At 34.9% G+C, this 19,281-nt stretch overlaps 1 protein-coding gene across 1 annotated transcript in view; it reads left to right on the top strand.

The window, feature by feature from the left end:
• The window catches only part of ABCA12 (ATP binding cassette subfamily A member 12), a 157,094-nt gene that overhangs the window by 71,837 nt on the left and 65,976 nt on the right, over nucleotides 1-19,281 (top strand). Inside the window, exons 9-17 of the mRNA XM_063101417.1 lie at nucleotides 2,610-2,685; nucleotides 7,079-7,197; nucleotides 8,338-8,444; nucleotides 12,529-12,785; nucleotides 12,880-12,992; nucleotides 14,297-14,421; nucleotides 16,536-16,709; nucleotides 18,054-18,218; nucleotides 18,547-18,757. Coding sequence (XP_062957487.1) covers nucleotides 2,610-2,685; nucleotides 7,079-7,197; nucleotides 8,338-8,444; nucleotides 12,529-12,785; nucleotides 12,880-12,992; nucleotides 14,297-14,421; nucleotides 16,536-16,709; nucleotides 18,054-18,218; nucleotides 18,547-18,757 — 1,347 coding nt within the window. The remainder of the gene's footprint in view (nucleotides 1-2,609; nucleotides 2,686-7,078; nucleotides 7,198-8,337; nucleotides 8,445-12,528; nucleotides 12,786-12,879; nucleotides 12,993-14,296; nucleotides 14,422-16,535; nucleotides 16,710-18,053; nucleotides 18,219-18,546; nucleotides 18,758-19,281) is intronic.

The raw sequence follows: 19,281 nt of genomic DNA, 5'->3' as shown, positions 1-19,281 counted from the left end.
CCAGTTAAGCTGGAGTGGGGTGGTAGCTCATAGCACAGTTGCTTGGGCCCTCTTCAGTTTATGGTAGGGTTAAGATAGTTTTGTAGGTCTAACACCACTCTTTCAAGTAAGGAAAATAATAGGTAGTATTTATCATGTCAATGCTCAGTGCTCTTAAATTCCTTTTAGCATCAAAATAACTCTGTGAGATACAGTTATTAACCCATTTTACAGACAAAGAAACTGAGGCACAAAGAGGCTGGGCACTTTGCCTATGTTACATATCCAGCAAGTGGCCAAAAGGAGATTAGAACCTTGATTCATCTATGCCCCAAACCAGGTTCCTTGAGCTCTTTTACAGATGGCCTCACTCACGTCTACTCTCTGTGACATACATGCACTTGCTTCCAGGGTAGCTCACTGGGACATGCAAGTACCTGCTTCACTTCAGAGCTGTGCCACTGATGGAGGCTGGCTTGTCTTGTCCTGCCACACTCCTTCCCACATGATAAATGTCTTCGCAGCCATCCCCTTTCCTCTCCACACTCTAATAACCATACACCTCCCCTACCCTATGTCCATCTCTGATCCAACCTGAATTATGAACACACTTCAGGGTTTCTTCAGGAGCTTCCTCAGCAACCATGAAAATATGGAGATGCTAACAAACACTTGGGAAGGATGTTGTCTCGTCTCCTCGCTTCCTGTCTTAGGGATAATTCTCAGCTCTGCCTCAGCGAGGATCCCTGCCGCACAGTTACTAAGCCATGTAGTATTTCCATTTATAAATACTGTGCTGAGTTTTGGGAGCAGAGATTACCTTTGCAAATTAGTAAATTATATAAATTACATTTAAAAATAGACAGCAATCCTTACAGATGAAAAGAGGTTATCTGTGCACTAGATTTCTATGTCTGTGGGTACTATTTTTAAATATGCCTAATTCTACAAATAAAAAAAGTAAAAATCTCACTTTTTAAAGGTCTGTAACATTTTTCACTTCATCAAATCCTGTTTAGTATCGTATTTCTTCCAAGATACTTTATAGTCCTTAGCAGCCAGAGGGAAAGTCCCTATTTAACTTCAGGGTCAAGTCTATCATTGATAGTATAAAGTTGATTTTCTGTTTGTTACTTATTTTAGTAGCTTGATGAAAAAGAGAAAGTTCATGACCACATAGTATACAAATGCCAACTGACTTGCCCAGCATCACTTATGAGTTCCAAGTCGGCAAGATTTGATTTTGGAAAACAGTTTTTATATACTTTTACATTGCAAAAGCATAAATCTCAACTAATTTATATCCTTATTCTTCCTACAGATGCCAATAAGTAATCAGTATTACTGTTATTAATTAGGTTTATTTATTCTGAGCATCTTCATTCTTGATCTTTTAACTCGCTGATGCATTGCTATTGTTAGTGCAATAATGTTCAGCTGCACCTTGAGCAGAGCACAGGGAAACTCCACTCTACTGAACAGGAAAACTGAAAAAACCACTCTGCCAGTTACTAGACGGTGTGCAAACACTAGTTAAACACAACTGATAAAGGAGGTAGACGAGGTGGTTTTTAATTCTGGGATAGTCGTTTTTACACACATGCTAATTTAATTAAACAATCAGCACCAGAAAAACATGAACGATTGCCCAGTTTTGTACTAGGACCTTTACAGAAGGCTTTACGGTGCCCTCACTAGAGAAAAAAGGAAGAACTAGTGAAGCTGGTAATAAAATATCCTATTGAAAGTGATTAAGCCAATGTTAGAAATGACAGCATTGAAACATACTGGATTATTTATATGGAGTGAGTAGCAACTGAAGAGAAGACTGAATTAAGTGATACTGTTTCCCTAAAGCATTGGCTTTATGATGTTTTTATTTATGCAGTGGCCATTTAAAGCATTTTCATTTTCAATTTTTCATGTGAATGCTGTTGTACACTTACTCTTTTATGATCCCACCTTACGCATGCAGCAAGCTGAATCGGCGTCCTATTTAACTTTTAGTGGCAACTCATGATGTTGAATTAGAGCTTCACACATGATTTCCATTAGACCCAGCTTAGTGATTGCCTTCTGCACTCTGCACCTTCATGTTATTTGAGACTACTCAGAACAGTTTGGTTAACATTAGACAATTTACATTCACAGCTGCATTCAATTGAGATCAGTGGCTGCTTTTTAAAAGATAGAAAATATAGATTAGTGATAGCAGGTATTTCCTAAGGCTGCATTCTAGATAACTTAAGGCAAAAAAATAAAATCCAGTGACCCACAAGACTGAAATTGGTAGTAGCCAATCTTCATTATGGTATTCAAGAGTCATCTATGCATAGAGATCTTAGAATAAAATAATGTAGTGGTTTGATGCACAGAGTAAGAATTTGTTAGATATGCATATGCTTGACCACTGGGATTATTTTGATTAGTAGGCATCTATTTCCTATAAATCTCCTAAGTGTTTCCAACAAAAAAAGAATAGACATCTTTTGCAAAATGCTTTGGAGAAAAATTCTGCAGATTGTCTGCATTTCGTCCACATTAGTTTAACCTAGGATTTTTTTTTTCTAGGAAAAAAATCTTTAAACAAACATGTTAAATATTCACTAATATAAATATTATTACTTTAGGTGACTTGAATAATACAAAGCATGTGTGGAGTGAGGATGATGGACAGACATTGTCCCCAAGCAGTCTGGCTGCACAGTAAGTCTTTGTTTCTAAATTGGTAGGTAACTTGACTGAATAAGCAATCAAAACAGTTTAAAAACATAATTCTTTTACTAGCGTGTAAAATCATGGAATAAAAAAATCAGCTATTGACTGAACAAAGAAATGGACATAGTCAAAGTGTACTAAAGTTGAAGCATGTTTTTGATATTATTCAATGATTTTTTGGATAATACAACATGAGGATCTCTTTTTCATTTCTAAGATTGCATAACTAGATTTAATGTGTCATGTCTGGATTGTTTATGCCTGTGAAAATCTAGCTGCAGGTCCAGTTTCCAGCTCTTTTAAGATCTTTCACCATAAAAAATGCATAAGCATCTGTCTTAGTCTATTTGGGCTGCTGTAACAAAATACCATAAACTGAATGGCAATACAAATTTATTTCTCATAGTTCAGGAGGCTGGTAAAATCAAGGTGCCAGCAGATTCGGTATCTGATGTAGGCTGCTTTCTGGTTCATAAGTGGTGCCTTCTTGCTGTGGAAGAGGCAGGCTAGCTCTCTGGGGTCTCTTTCATAAGAGTACTAATCCCAACCATAAAGCCTCTGCCCCCCAAGTCCCCACCTCCTAATACCATCATCTTGGGGGTTAGTATTTCAGCACATGAATTTTGAGGGGACATAATGTTCAGACCATAACAGCATCCAATTTTTTATATTACTATTTCTTTTGGTTTTTAAGGAATCAAAATATTTCTTATGTACAATTGACATAATGCAAAATTTGTTTGCTTTCAGCAGTATTCAAGTAGACAAAATGTTCATAGGTAATTTAATTTGGGGCTTTTATTGGGATACATAAAGTCCCAGGAATAGGCAGTGGAAATGATAGCAGCAACCGTGGTGTCTAAAAGCCATTAACATAAGCAGATCCCTGAAGCAACTGTAATAATTATGGTAGGAAATGCAAGCAGTGGCCTGCAGTCGTTGATTGAGGTAAATTCTTGTAATTCAAGGCAAATTTAGAGACGAGATGGCCTCTTAGGTAAAGGTTGCTTTAGCCTGATAGATTATGCTATTGAAATTCTTTGACTTCAGTCTCCAAGGCTGCATCTCTGTGCTAATAGAAATTTGTACAAGTAAAAACGAAGAGGAGGACTTATTTTTTCCATTTATTTCTTGTTCTAAAATAGTGTCTATGTGGTTGTTGATATATGTTCTTTTATTTAATAAGTTCTCCAACTCCGAGTGAATTCTAGGCTATAAATCCTTACATAAAACACCTCTGCTGTTTCTGCTGCCATCTCCCATCTCCTCCTAGTGGCTGAACCAGGAGCTTCTCGCAGAACAACCCAGCTCTTGGGCAATTTCCCCCTAGCCAGGCCCCCATCTTCCGAAAAGTTGGGTCTTTTAAGCACACTCCCTATATAGCCATCAAAAATAGTAGTTAAGAAAAAAAAAAAAAAACCTTTATATTGAGGCAACTGGATGCTTCTTGCTGAAGCCAGGTATCTTTATCAGAGCCTTGAGGCATCTGTAGCATTGATAATGCCAGCGCTGCTGACCTGCAAATTGCACAGCAAACGTAGTTAGTTGCTGACAGCCCCTGACAGTTTATTAGGAAAAATTCAATACTTTTAAGAAGGTTCTTGTTGTGATTGATGAAATTAAAGGATTTCTTATCTTTGGACTTCTTTTCCATTTCCTCTTTAAAATGATCATAGAGTGGCAGTACTGGCATAAAATAAAAGGATTTTTTTTTGTCCAGAATTTTCTAAAGAAAGCTGCTCAAAAATATTTTTCCTTATAGCTCTTTTCCTTCTTCATGATGATTGTTCTAAGGTCATTATTTTTATTGTTTTGTGTGTATACGCGAATGCCTGTGTACATTTCTAAGCTTCTTTTTATTGTAAGCACTCTTGGGAAGTAGACAGGATCACATATAAAAGTTACATCAATTACATAGTTTAAAGGAATAATTGGGTGTTTATACTAAAACAGTGGCACATAGATATGGAATCTTAATTTTTGGCGTATATTAAATCCATTCTCAAAAATCTTGGCAATCAACTGTTCTTTATGAGACTAAGAGAATGGCTTAGATGATATTTTAAGGTCACTTCTAGCCCAACTGTCCTCATTTTAAGCTTCACAGGAAACTCTTGCCCCAGTCCTTCTGGAAGGTTAGGCCAATATTTTGCTGTTGAGCACTGCACTGGGGTGGAAATGGTTTTATGCTATAATAACTATGGTAGAGAGAAGTGCGAACACAAAAGAAGGACAGGCAGTGTTGGGAAGGGTGGAGGATGGGGTTGAGGGTGAGGTACGGGAGGACTGCCTCACTGAGGCAGGGACCACCCACATGCGCCTCACTTATGTAGTTATCCTTTCAACAGCTATTAACTCAAGTCTATGATGTACAAAATACAAACGCTAGATATTCTGTGATGGGGATGGAGTCAGGGGTGAGCAGGGGATGTGATACAAAATTAAACGGATCATGCTTTCAAGTTGCTCGCAGGAGAAATAAATTTACCTTGAAACCTGTACAAATAAAATAGATTATCCCCCCAAAAGAAAATAGATGCAGTAAACTTAAAATTATGCATGTAATTCCATTTATCTCTTTGATATTTTAGACTCCCAAATTTCATCTTTGAATCTTTTTTCTGACATTGCTTCCCATTTCCTTCAACATTCTTAAAGCTTTTGCATATTCCAAAACACTTGCTCAGGGTTGTTTGTCTTAGGACAGTGCTGTGAGTACACTGATCGTGATTAGACCTTGACTTGACTGTTGTCACAGGTGGTGCTACAGTCCTTGAAACTTGACTGTATGTAGGCATGACTTAGTATTACGTGGTCAGCCTATACAACAGGGTTCGTTTCGTCATCTATCACACTCTTGCTGGGTTTTTAATAGTTATAATGTGATTTAAAAATTTCTCTGATAGATTGTTTCTTCCATTTAAGCCAGAAAATTTAAGAATATAATCTCCTGTTCTTCATTTGTGAATTGATAAATGACATTGATTATTGACAAGGAGTATTTGATAAATAATGAAGGCAACTGTCTAAAATCTCAGAGCTCTAAGACAACCATATGTGAGGGTGTTTCAAAAAGTTCACGGAAAACCAGAATTAAAAGATAATATGAATCTTTCCATGAACTTTTTGAGGTACCCTTGTATATTATAATCAAGAGTCTGTAGTCAAAGAGATGCCTAAGCAAAAGCAGGAGGGCTTTTGGAATGGGTGCTATTTAAAAAAAAAAAATCTGGAGGCTATGAACTGTATTTAAATGAGAGTCAGCCTTCTGACCACTTGGCAGTGCCCTGACTGCCAAGTTAGAGACTTTTCTTGCCATTTTTTTTTTCTTTTTAAAGTTCCTAAAGGATCTGGTGTTGCTAACTGGCATCTAAACACCTTGAGACGTCTTTAATCTTAATGTAAACATTTCCTTACATTTGCTAGCTATGCCAGGATAAGTCTCTCCAACTAGCATTTTAATAAAATCTAAGTTGAACATCCAATAGGACTAGTTGATTTGTGTATTTCTCAGTTTGATTTAAAGCAAATGGTCCCAAAATGAGGCATTGACATTTGTTATGACTTTACTGTACATAAAATTCAATATTAGATGCTAAGGGAAGAAGTTGTAAAATAGTGATGCAGCCTCACAGTTGAAGTGACAGGGCACATGTAACACATGTACTTACTTGTATATCTCAAAAATCTCAGGCTATGTCCTCTTATGCCGTCATTTTGAAAGGACACCAGAAAATGGTTAATTTGGGAACACTAAGTTGGTCTTTTGGAGTAAAAAGGTTATTTGTTCTATTGGTCAATTGGATTCCACTGGTTCTTTTTAGTCACAATTAAATGAATTTAAATACAGTCATCGAATGTTATTGGTGAAGGAAGCTAACAGATAGATCATCCAGTCCCCATGTCTCATTTGACAAGAGAAGAAACAGGCACAGAAGGGATTGCCCAATTTGGAAAAAAAAAAAAAAAGAAAAGAAAAGTGTTCAAGACTCATGAAAGTTACTTACACTAAAAACGTATTCATTGTTTATCTTTAATTCAACATTAACTGGGAGTCCTGTATTTTATCTGTCAACCTTTACCTAGTGATTTTTTATTTCATATAAATATATCTTAGAAATGATCTTAAGATCATTAATGATGATATATTAAAATAATTAAATGTAAAGATAATGCACATGGAAAAGGCAAGCACTCAGAGAATCCAGAGTCAAGCTGCCATTGTACAGTGAGGCGTAATGAGGGAAGATGTCAGACTTCATAGTGCTTCGTTGCCCAAGACAGCCATGGCCAAACCACCAGTGACTCAAATGATCTCAACAAAATGGCTTTGCTTTATTTTCATATGACTTAATGTATATATTCTTTTCTAATTCTACAGGCTCCTTATCCTAGAAAACTTTGAAGATGCCCTCTTAAATATATCAGCAAATAGTCCTTATGTTGCTTACCTGGTGTGTGTGAGAAATGTGACTGACAATTTGGCCAGGGGATCACAAGGTAATACTCTTCTTCATAGTAAAATCTGTTCGTGGTTTTGGTTTCTAATTCTGTTTTCAAGTAGTAAGTCTTTTAATACATTTGCTTACAAAATAAAGAAAAATTTTAAAATATTTGTTTCCATAAGCATCAATTTCAGTTTGGTGTCTTTTAAATGGGTTTCCTAAATGACCTTGCAATTCACATAAGGTATCTTCTCTCCTCCTTTACAGAAAATCTAAGACTCCTGCAGTCCACAAGAAAGTACTGATCATATTATTATATCGTTCTGTTGCTGCTGCTAGTACTACCTGGTCACCCGCACAAACTTTAATATATAATGGCCATGTAACGGATAATGTGATAATGGCCACCTAGATAAACCTTCTAACTGTCCTGAGTCATTCAAGGCTCACAGAACCCTTCGTGATGTTTTCTATGCCCTTAATAATTGTAGTTGTTAAAAAAATAATAAATAATGATAATAAAGAATTCCAAAAGCAAATGTATATTACATAAACAAGGCATTTTTGTGACAGACTGTTTTACTTCCTACGCTGCTACACTTTATTTTCAATTTTCTGCCTACATGGGAAGAAAATTAGATTGCATTTAATCAAAAATTTCTTTTTTTTTTTTTTTAAAGAGAAAGTATCTATTTTCTCACATTTTCTAGGAAACACACATTCCTTTCTCTCCACACCAAATAGTTTTTGAGTCTTCATGGCAAGCAAGTAGCACAACAAATATTTAAGTCTGGTCTTTGTTTACGAGACATAAATTAATCTAGGTTGGAAGGGCATATTTACATCACAGTAATTATGTAAACTATTACTCCCCAAATACTTCAACTTTATAATATATCCAAAAGTCATAAATAAAATCCTACTCAGTTCACAAGGAGCCAAATCTGTGTAGCACCTTTGCCAGAAATATTTTTATCTCTAAGCAGAATATCTATGAATATTTTTAAAATAATGAACTCTGTAGTCCCCATGGTTCAAGGAAAGGTTAAATTTTCACTCGTCTTATATTTATATTGAACTAGGCTATTATCTTTGAAAAAACTTAGTGATAAATCAGGATAAGGGTGTCTTTTAAATGGTTTTCCTAAATGACCTTGCAATTCACATAAGGTAACTCTTCTCTCCTCCTTCACAGAAAATCTAAGACTCCTGCAGTCCACAATTAGATTTAAAAAACCTTTTCTTCAAAACGGTTCCTATGAGGATTACTTCCCTCCAGTTCCTGAAATCTTAAAATCAAAAGTAAGCCATGAAAGAAAAAAATAAATAAACCTTAACACTTCATATAATACTTTGGCAAGATATACTTTTAGTTTAAGTTTTAAATCTGATTTTTGTAAATAATGGTCCTATTTTGACTCTAGATTTATAATGGTTCTATTTATGATTGTAGAAAAAAAAGTGACTAAAGAGTTTGGTATTATATAATGGTATTTTGTTTTTAATGAATAGACATTTTTGTATGAAATGACCCTATGAGCCTAATTACAGTATCCACATACATAAAGAAATGGCTAATAATGTAGGTATCTTATTGTGCTTTTTAATTTGAAAAATGATTTATAATATGATTTCTTATTTGAGATGTTCTAAGTTTTTAAATCTGTAAAAGTAGATTTTGAAAGCTGATGTTTTAGACTTCACAGCATATAAAAATCTCAAAATTTGACTCACCCTATTTTTTTATTATCATCAGAAGCAGAAACTAAGTCATATTAAATGTGTGATATTGAAGAAAGGGAAAAAACAACAGAAAAAAAAAATTAAACTCTGACATTTGAATTGGTTCATGTTTATTTGTGTATTATTCTTTGTTTAGCTCATACATGTAGTATGCAGGTTATCATGAAATTAAGTTCATTTCTTAAATAACTCTATGAAGTTTTGAAAGCAGCTTTCCTAGTAAGAACAACAGTTTAGTTGGATTTATGTAGTCCGGGATAAAGTAAAATTAGAATTAGTTTATTCAGGGCAAGCAGAGTGACTTGCTGTATAGTCAACATGGTATAATTTAGCAGGCATGCAAAACATTATGTTCATGTATATTAAAAATAAATATCCTAGTTAGATTACCTACATTGTATCCCTAGTCTCCTACATGAATCGAAATTTCTAATATACTTAATTTAGCATTATCTTAATTTGTGCAAATGAGAAGAAAGTTATGCATTCATCTGGGAAAATTCCTACTCATCCTTCAAGGACAAGTTTAAATGTCACTCCTTCTATAATATTACAGAATCACCTTTCTCTCTGTTTCCCTGCCAGGATAATGACTTTGTCTTCTGTTTGCTTATAATATTTATCCATTTATTGTTTCCATCTATCACCTGTGCTCCCGTAATACTAATCGATTTATTTATAAGACATATTCTCTATCCCCAAAGTGCTTATATAATCAATCCAGGGGAGGTTATGAAAAAGCAGACCAATGTTCATAACACAGTGAGATAAGTGTTGGGGTATGTAGATGGACAGCATTCTCTGTATGGTGATGGGATATCCTACACGCTTAGGTTAAGTTGTACATTCTAGACATAGAGACCTGAGCTTGTAAAAGACAGAGGTGTGAACACTTTCAGGTTCACGCCTCTGTCTTTTACAAGCTCAGGTCTCTATGTCTAAAGCCTGTAAGTGTTGCTCTTTTATTATTTTATGCCCCTGCTATTGTGAGGTCTGTACCATACTGTCACTCACAATTCTGATTCAGATGCATCTGAGAACCACTAGGCACAGGGAAATTCAGCCACAGCTAGAAACAGAGTTAGTCAGGGTATTATTCAAATTTAGGCCTAAACTCCTACTTGTGATAAAGGAGAGAAGGGCTCTCTACGAGGCTTTGGAAATCTACAATTTGGAGTTGACAAATACTTTTGAAGAGAGCGTTATAATTCACTGAATTTATATGAATTAGTAATGATCCATGAAGCTTCTAAAAGTTTAATGCATGTATTGTTCTTAGAATAATGTAGTAAATAATGACAAATACCAAATGACCATCATGCTGCTCCTTGGAGGATATGCTCCTCAGTGCATTCCACATTATTGACCCTGAATCATGTTCTTATTCCAAAGAACCAAGCTTACATCAGCAGTGTGGCTAGATTTCCAGTTTTTCCTTCTATAAATTTTTTCTCATCAAGCCAAGACTATATATACTATATGGACTTTTATTGGTTTCCCATACGTGTATGCCAAGCTTTAAACTAAAAACATATTTCAGTTTTACTGGGTAAAAGTTGTTCAAATTTACTACACTCAAAGCTCAATTAAACAAATATATTGAGCCACAAGTATTTATCCTTTTATTTAAGAAATCACCAAAAGACAAAAGTCACTGGAGGATGTGGTATAGAGGCTTGGTTTCATTTATTAGAGTTTTAATCATATGTAGTATTTGAAAAATCTAAGGAAAAAATAGAGTGGCAAATGTAGTTACAGCAGGTAAAATGATTGGGTCTATTCCAGAATGGAAAATTTCTCATAGCAATAAGACTTGCAAGCAGAATTTTTTGTACATATGAGGCCATTTTAGATAGTTCAAAGCCAGAGGTCAAGTATAACATTAAATACAATGGAAAATATTTGCTATTGAAGATCATCAGTGTTTAATTGCTACAGCCTACATGTAGTTACTATAAACCTCTCATTAAAGATACATCATTGTGCCTTTCTCATTTGACATATAGAAAGAAATATTCCCAACCATTTGCCTGTACCACAAAATATTTCATTTCTGTCAAAATGTAACTTCTGGTTGGAAATGGAGCTGCAATGAATGACATATATTTGCCTCTTTAGATGTTGGTCACATTTATTTGCCTTCTTAAAAGGAATAGCTCTAGGGTAGCTTCCAAGCATAACAGAAATGGCTTTCCCATAGACATATTTTTTTTCCCCACGATGTATGACTTGGGAATATATCCTCAGAAAGCACAAAATATAGTGAACCACAGAGAGGAATATAATTGACAAGACAGGTAATTATTTGATTTCTGTTTTTTCTCCTTTTTTTTCTGGGTGTGGAATTTTAAGCCCCAAAACACATCCATAAGATGAAAGCACCTAATTTCCCTCAATGCATAAGAGGGCAGAAGATAGCTTCGATAATGCTGCAGACAATTTTGAAATATCAAGGTGTATTCCCATCTGTATTTTAAATATGGTCCTATTAGAATACATGTGATTCTCATGTTGTGGTTTAAGGAAGGTTTTTTATTTTTTGTCAATTTCTAAAAATTGTGGTAAAATACACGTAACATAATATTTACCATAGTAGCCATTTTTAACTGAACTGTTCAGTTGCATTTAGTACATGCACATTTTTGTGCAACCAGTCTCCTCTTTTCATCTTATAAAACTGAAACTCTATACCCACTAAACAACTCCTCATTTTCTTCTTCCCCCCAGCCCCTGGCAACCACCATTCTGTCTTCTGTCTCTATGAATTTGACTCCTCTCAGTACCTCATATAAATGAAATCACACAGTATTTGTCTTTTTGTTACTGGCTTTTTTCACTTAGCATAATACCCTAAAGGTCCATCCATGTTGCACCATGCCTCAGAATTTCTTCCCTTTTGAAGGCTTAATTATTTTTCATTGTATACATGTACCACGTGTTGTTCATGCATTCATCTGTCTATGGACGCTTGGGTTGCTTCCACCTCTTGGCTATTATGAACAATGCTGCTATGAACATGGGTGTACAAATATCTGTTTAAGATCCTGCTTTCAATTCTCTGAGGTATATACCCAGAAGTGAAACTGCTGGATCATATGGTAATTCTACTTTTGATTTTGTGAGGAACGGCCATGCTGTTTTCCATAGTAGCTGCACCATTTTACATTCCCACACAAGCGTTCTAATATCTCCACATCCCCACCAACCCTTGCTATTTTCTGTTTGGCATCGTTGTTTGTTTTTATAGTAGCCATTATAAAGTGTGTGAGGAAGAAAGCCTTTTTTAAAGTTCCCAACCAAACCTGCTTTCTATCTGCCCTTACAACCTGATTTGAAATATAAAAGTAGTTGATGTATTTGTGATTTAAACTGGATAAAACTAAACTGCGCTTTTTAAACCTGTGAGCCTACAGTTGAGAAAGACAGGTCTGATAGGTCCAAAGGTTTTATAAAATTATTAGAGAACAATAACTCAAACGACAGAAAATAGTGGTTTGTAATAAAATTAATGCCAAATGCTGACTAACAAAACACATATGCAGAATTTTTTTGAAATAAAACAATTTTAGTTGCTTATTATCAACTATTTAATATGCAGAATAATGTAACTTATCTATTTTTTACTTTCTCCCTTTTTGGAAAGCTGTCTCAACTTCGAAACTTGACGGAACTTCTTTGTGAATCTGAAACTTTCAGTTCGATAGAGAAATCATGCCTGCTCTCTAATTCGAGCTTCGGGAGCCTGTGTGAGGACAGTGCAATCCATGTGCAACTCCTCGAAGCAGCAGAGCTGGGCACCGAAATAGCAGCCAGCTTATTGCACCATAATATCAACATATCTAAAAAACTGAGGGATTTGGTGACTGGGGATCCTAGCAAAATTAATTTAAATATGGATCAGTAAGTTTTTCCGTTGTCTTTTTCCTTGATGAAATCCCTTTCAAAATATTTATATGCCTAGTTGAATGTCTTCTTCTCTTCTGCTTTGTTACAGGTTTCTAGAACAGGCATTGCAGATGAATTACTTGGAAAACATCACACAGTTGATACCGACCATAGAAGCCATGCTGCATGTCAATAACAGTGCAGACACTTCTGAGAAACCAGGTGTTTCCCCATCCATATTTTAAGTGTTATCTTATTAGAATGCATGTGATTCTCATGCTACCGTTTAAGAAAGGCTTTTTAAAAGTGCCCAACCAAAACTGCTTTGCTATCTGCCCTCACACATGAGAAACCTGACGCTTTAAAATATGGTTACTTATCTAAAGTAAACACACAGAAAACTAGCAGAGAATAAAACAGGGAAATTTGATTTCACAGCATGAAGATCTTCAAAAATTTAACTAGTTAGACCATTCACATTTTGTTTCTCTGATATATTAAAGTGTATCAGATAGTTGGCTGCAAGAGCAAGGATAAATTTTATTTGCTTCTGTGGAATAATCTGATTTAAAAAATAAAAAAGATGCACTGCTGTCTACATAAATTTCAATTCAGAACTTTCTATTAGTATTCTGAGCATGATGTATCATGCAATACATGTCTTCTTTGCATAATACCTCAATACTGAGAAGAAAGGCATTCAGAATTTTGGATAACAGGAAGCCACAAAATTGGAAGGGCACTAAGTCCACAAATAAAGAAGGTATATTTGCATGAGGGATGCTCAATAAAAGGAATTGAAAGATGTTTGCAGAATGGAGATTGCAATCTGCTAAAATAAAATCAAAATATTGAGTATTATGCCTTAAAAGACCCAGATATGAAATAATTATAATAACTGTCCTAAAAGAGTTTGGAGTTAAACACATTCTGTTTAATAGTGAGAAAATGATTATGAAAACCCTTTATAAACTGTAGAGTGCTGGGAAAAATTGAAGAAAAACTCTCTGTGGCATTATGTTGTGGATTTATCAAACCTTGTCCTACTTTGATGTATTATATGATCCCAGGTTAAAAAAACATTCTGAATTTGTGTGATGTTTTAAATCAAATGGAGAGCTATTTATTTAGTGCTTTATGTGATCAGAATCTGTGAGGAAACCATATTTTCCTTGAATCAACTTTGAGTTGTAGACACCTAAGGAAAATATATAACCCAGAGCAATCCATTACCTTGGGTTAATTATACCATAATAAGAAGAAATCTAAATCTCATAGAAATAGATTCTAAAGATGCAAAGTATGCCGAAAAAAGAGACTTCTGTTCCTGACAAGACATATATGTTGGATAGGAGGGTAATTCAAAACATTCGTGGAAAACTGGAATTAGAAGATAATGCAAACCTTTCCAGGAACTTTTCTGAAGTACTCTCCTCATACATGTATTAGTTTTGAAGTTTTCTCTTTGTTAGTAGGACTAAAAAGAATGACATTAAAACCAACATGTGAGGTTTTTTTTCTTGCAGGTCAGTTAATAGAAATGTTTAAAAACGTTGAAGAGCTGAAGGAAGATCTGAGGAGAACCACAGGGATGTCCCACGGGAGCATCGACAAGTTGCTGGCCATTCCTATCCCTGATAACAGAGCTGAGGTGGGCGGTCACGTATTTGTACTCAGAAGTGGTTTTTAGAAGTTTAAATAGCATTTAGTGTTTGTTGAGCATTTATCAGTTAAACACTGAGAAGTTGCATGTAAATCTGGAGAATTTTCCATGCAGAGGATAGAAGCCTCATTCTCAGGTAAAGACAGAAGAGAAATTCTAAAGCAAGGATGTTATCACTGTACGTTTCTCTCCCTTTATTTTTCCTTCTTCATCTTGTGTGTCAGTCTGTTTCTGTTACTTATAACAGAATACCTGAAACTGGGTAATTACTAAAGAAATGAAATTTATTTCTCATAGTTTGGAGGCTGGGAAGTCCAGGGTCCAGGGAACACATCTGGTGAGGGTCACATGGAGAGAATGGGTTGAGCAAGAGAGCTAAATTGCTCACTTTCCTAAGCCATCAGAACCATACCCATGACCCTCCCTTAAACCATCAACCCATTACTTCACGAATGGACCAACCCATTGACTAGGGCACGGTCCTCATAATTGAATCACCTCTTAAAGACCCCACTATTCAAATATCATAATTGGATTTCCCACCCTCAAAACAGTGTCACAGTGAGGATTAAATTTCCAACATGCGAAATTTTGGGATGACACATTTAACCCATAACACTTTGCCTCCTTCATTCTCTCCTTCTTCTACCCTCAGATGGCTTTCTTAAATAATTGGTGCCATCAATAAAGAATCACATTAACTATCACAATCACATTGTCTGAGGTAAATTTGCACCTACTGTAATAATATCAAAGTCGAACTTCAGTAACCTAATTGGGGAAAAAAGCATGGAGACCACTTACTATTTGTTGAAACAAAGTAAAAATAAGTATTCATTTTTTTTTTTTTTTAGTGAAATGGATAATAAGTTATAATAGATACTCAGTTTACTTTTTGAAAGTCCCAAGACAAGACATGGTATATACAATACATGTGGTCAAGAGGACTATGGTTAAGTTTTTGGTTCTAGTAAACATTTTTTGGTATGAAAATGAATAATGGCATTTCCTCATAGGCTGATAATAGGGTTTTCTACTCAAAATGTCTTATCTTTTATTCCTTTTCCAAGTCCATTGTCTGGAGGTGTCACAGAAATTTTCCAAAGGAGCCACAAAGCTTAGGGCCTCATCCATTCAAAACTTACGCGTGACAGTGTTTGTCATTTCAAAGCACGGCCCAGTTATTCTCCAATATTGGATCAAGTTTTTTAAAAGCCTTTACTTTCTTTGGACAATATTTAAGTTTATTCATGTCATTTTAATTAGTTCCCCCATACAAAAATGAAAACTGCTTTGCCTTTACTTTTCTTCTTGTGCTAGCAAATAATATTTGCTCACCATCTCCCTTTGATCTCACCTTTTGCTCAGTTGATCCTAAGACCTAATTTCAGCAACCAGGTTTTTGGATTCTGAAGAGCAAGTTCATTTTAGCAAACAAAAACATGTAAATGGGGAGTGTACATTCTTCTTACTTTCAAAAGGAAAGAGAGAAAAGTTTTTCAATCTTGAATTTCATGAGCTTTTCTCTTTATTTCAACTTGGTGGCAATAGAGATGACATCTTACTTCTCATAGACATAGCTCATTGTCTATACAAGTGCAACTATACAGGAAGGGTGACTCATTATTGTGTGATTTGGGGCTTTTTTTTTTTTTTTTTTTTTGCTTTACATCTCTGGACCCAGTGAGTATGTCGTATAAGATCATAAATTTGAATAATTATAAAAATGAAATGCAATTTGAATTAACTAAGAGTAAAATTTTAAAGGTAGTGTGAGTCTTCAACTGGTATTCTCCCAAATGTAGTCCAAAACTTTTTCTTAGTACCGTAATTCACCTTGTCATTCGAGCTAGAAATATGAGTTATCCCAGATGCCTCCCTGTCTCTTTTTTTCCATCTTATTTCTTAAGCTTTCCAGTGAAGTATGGGTTCTCTATAGTTTTATTAATAGTAATTAGTATTTTAAATAAAAAGTTATTTGATTCTTGAGGATGATTTGTCATATTTTATAATTTAGAGTATATGAAAGAGCCTCTCAAAATGGAGACAGATGACTCTTAGATAATTCACAGCTAAAATGTTTTTCTTCTTCCAACTTGCAGATTATTTCTCGAGTATTCTGGCTGCAGTCTTGTGATACTAATATCACCAATCCCAAACTGGAAGATGCGATGAGGGAATTCTGCAGCTTGCCTCTCTCGGAGCGATCCCATCAGTCTTACCTCATTGGACTCACTCTTCTGCACTACTTAGACATTTACAACTTCACATACAAGGCAAGTTGCTGTTGGGGAAATATAGTTATACTCATGACTTAGTGTGAAAATATTTAATTACACATGTATGTTCTCTGATACTAAAAGGGATGAGTCCCATTTATACAGATTTTGGAGTTATAGCATTACTTTAGAGCTAAATGGGACCTTAGACAGCATACATTGTAATTTTGCACATATTATAGATGAGGAAACTAATATTGTTGCCTTATTACCTATCTGTTTATGTGTGCAAGACCAGGAATTAAATTTCATGTATACTGTTACTTTGAAATACAAAGGTTGTATTTCAGAAGTATGAAATAAAATGTAATTTTTTTTTTTTACAATAAACAGCATTAATTTGGAAGGCTAAAAATAAAGAGTAGAACCAAGTTTAGTTTAATTTTTAAATTAAAAAATAGGGGTTTTTTGGTGTCCTCAAAAAAAATGTTTGTGTTTTCTTCAATTTAGATAGAGGTTACTATTACTTACCCAGTAGAAGAAAATAAATGGTCATTATTAAGGAGGTTTAGTAAAAAGTCAGCACTGACTCAATCTTGTAATAAGTAGATGCTCTATAAGTACTAATGTAATAAATTAATGAAAGAAAAGAATAAACGTAGGTAAATTAAACACGTATTTTCATCCAAATCTATACTTAGGTAAAAAATATTTTCATGTTCTGAAAAAGACTGAAAAAATGTTTTTTCTATTTAAAACAAGAACAACCAGAAGCAACATAGCTGACATTTATTGTTGAAGCATACAATTTAATGGTTTTTTAGGAAATGTTTAGAACTGCGCAACTGTTACCACAACCTAACTTTAGAACATTTCTGTCACTCCAAAAGGAAACGTTATGTCCATTTGCAGTACTACTTACTCCAATCTCAAGCCCAGGCAACCTCTAATTTATTTTTTCTATGTACAGATTTGCCTTTGTTAGGCATTTCATATAAATTGGATCATATAATCGTGGTTTTTGTGTCTATCTTCTTTCACTTAGTATGATGTTTTTGAGTTTCATACGTGTTTTAATATATATCAGTATTTCATTTATTTTTATTGCCAAATAGTATTCTATTTTAACGATATGCATTTTGTTTATTCATTCGCTTGTATTGTTTCCACTTTTGGTTATTGTGAATAATGCGGCTATGAATATTCACATGCAAATCTTTGTGTAGGCACGTGTTCACTTTGGGGGGGTAAATATCTAGGGTTGTATGGTAAACGTATGTTTAACTAATTAACTTTGAAAATGTTTTCCAAAGGGGCTGTATCTTTTTACATTCTACCAACAATGCATGAAGGTTTCAGTCTCTCCACCTACATCATTTATTTTTATTCTGTTTCTGTTAGGTGTTTTTCCCTAGGGAAGATCAAAAGCCAGTGGAAAAAATGATAGAAGTCTTCATAAGGCTAAAAGAGATTCTCAATCAGATGGCTTCCGGCTCACATCCACTGCTAGACAAAATGAGATCCCTAAAACAAATGCATCTGCCCAGAAGTGTTCCATTAACACAGGTAGAAAAGTCACCAGTAATGTTCTTGTTGAAAAATTCCTTCTGTCACAGAAACTTTTATTTAAGATTAGTTTATAATACATTCAGCTACCAGTTTAGTATGCTGATAAAAATCACCTACAGGAAAACTCTTCTACTCTGGCAACGTTTTGGCCACTTAAACATTGGTAAAGTTTATCATTCTGCATTTACATGTGGGATACACATTTTAAAGGAATTATGGAAACTATAAGGATACTCCAAAAATTATCAGGTTTCCTTTCTGTATTGTTTTCAGTAGCTTGGATAGCTCATATATTGTTAATAAATAGAGGATTTTTGTCTCACAGGCAATGTACAGAAGCAACCGAATGAACACACCCCAAGGGTCATTCAGTACAATCTCCCAAGCGTTATGTTCTCAAGGAATTACCACTGAATACTTAACTGCCATGCTGCCCTCTTCCCAGAGGCCAAAAGGCAACCACACCAAGGACTTTTTGACTTATAAATTAAGTAAAGAGCAAATTGCTTCAAAATATGGAATTCCCATACATACCAGTGAGTATACTTCAAAATAAGCATAATTGTTCTTAATGACAACAAGAACTATGCCTTAGCTTTTCATGAATAACAAACTATTAATTTTCCTGAAGAATAGAAATAGAAAATACATAGCTCCTGCCACATGTCAAGCATGTCATGTATATTATCTCATGCTCTCTTCACAGCAACCCTGTGGGGTAAGTACTACTATATTCTCATCTTGGTAGGGAGAAATGAGGTACAAGGAGCCTAAGTAACCTGGCCAAGGTTATTCAACTTGGAAGTATCACAGCTGTTATTTGAATCAAGGCAGTTTGCTGCAAAGCTTACCTTTTTAACCACAACACTACACTTAGAATTTGTCAGTCATAACTATGCCTTCTTTGCCAGTAAGTAATGCAAAAACTTGCCTTAAATCTGTTTGGGTTGATATTTTTTCTTAACCATCTAGAATTAGAAATTTATATCACACATGGTAGAGCTGCATGAGTGCAGCAGAACTATAAATATTTAATGGCACATCAAAGCCGTTCACTTGA

This window comes from Cynocephalus volans, chromosome 1, assembly GCF_027409185.1.
Source record: "Cynocephalus volans isolate mCynVol1 chromosome 1, mCynVol1.pri, whole genome shotgun sequence".
In the NCBI taxonomy this organism is placed as follows: domain Eukaryota; kingdom Metazoa; phylum Chordata; class Mammalia; order Dermoptera; family Cynocephalidae; genus Cynocephalus; species Cynocephalus volans.
This window is presented reverse-complemented; position numbering and strand designations above follow the sequence as displayed.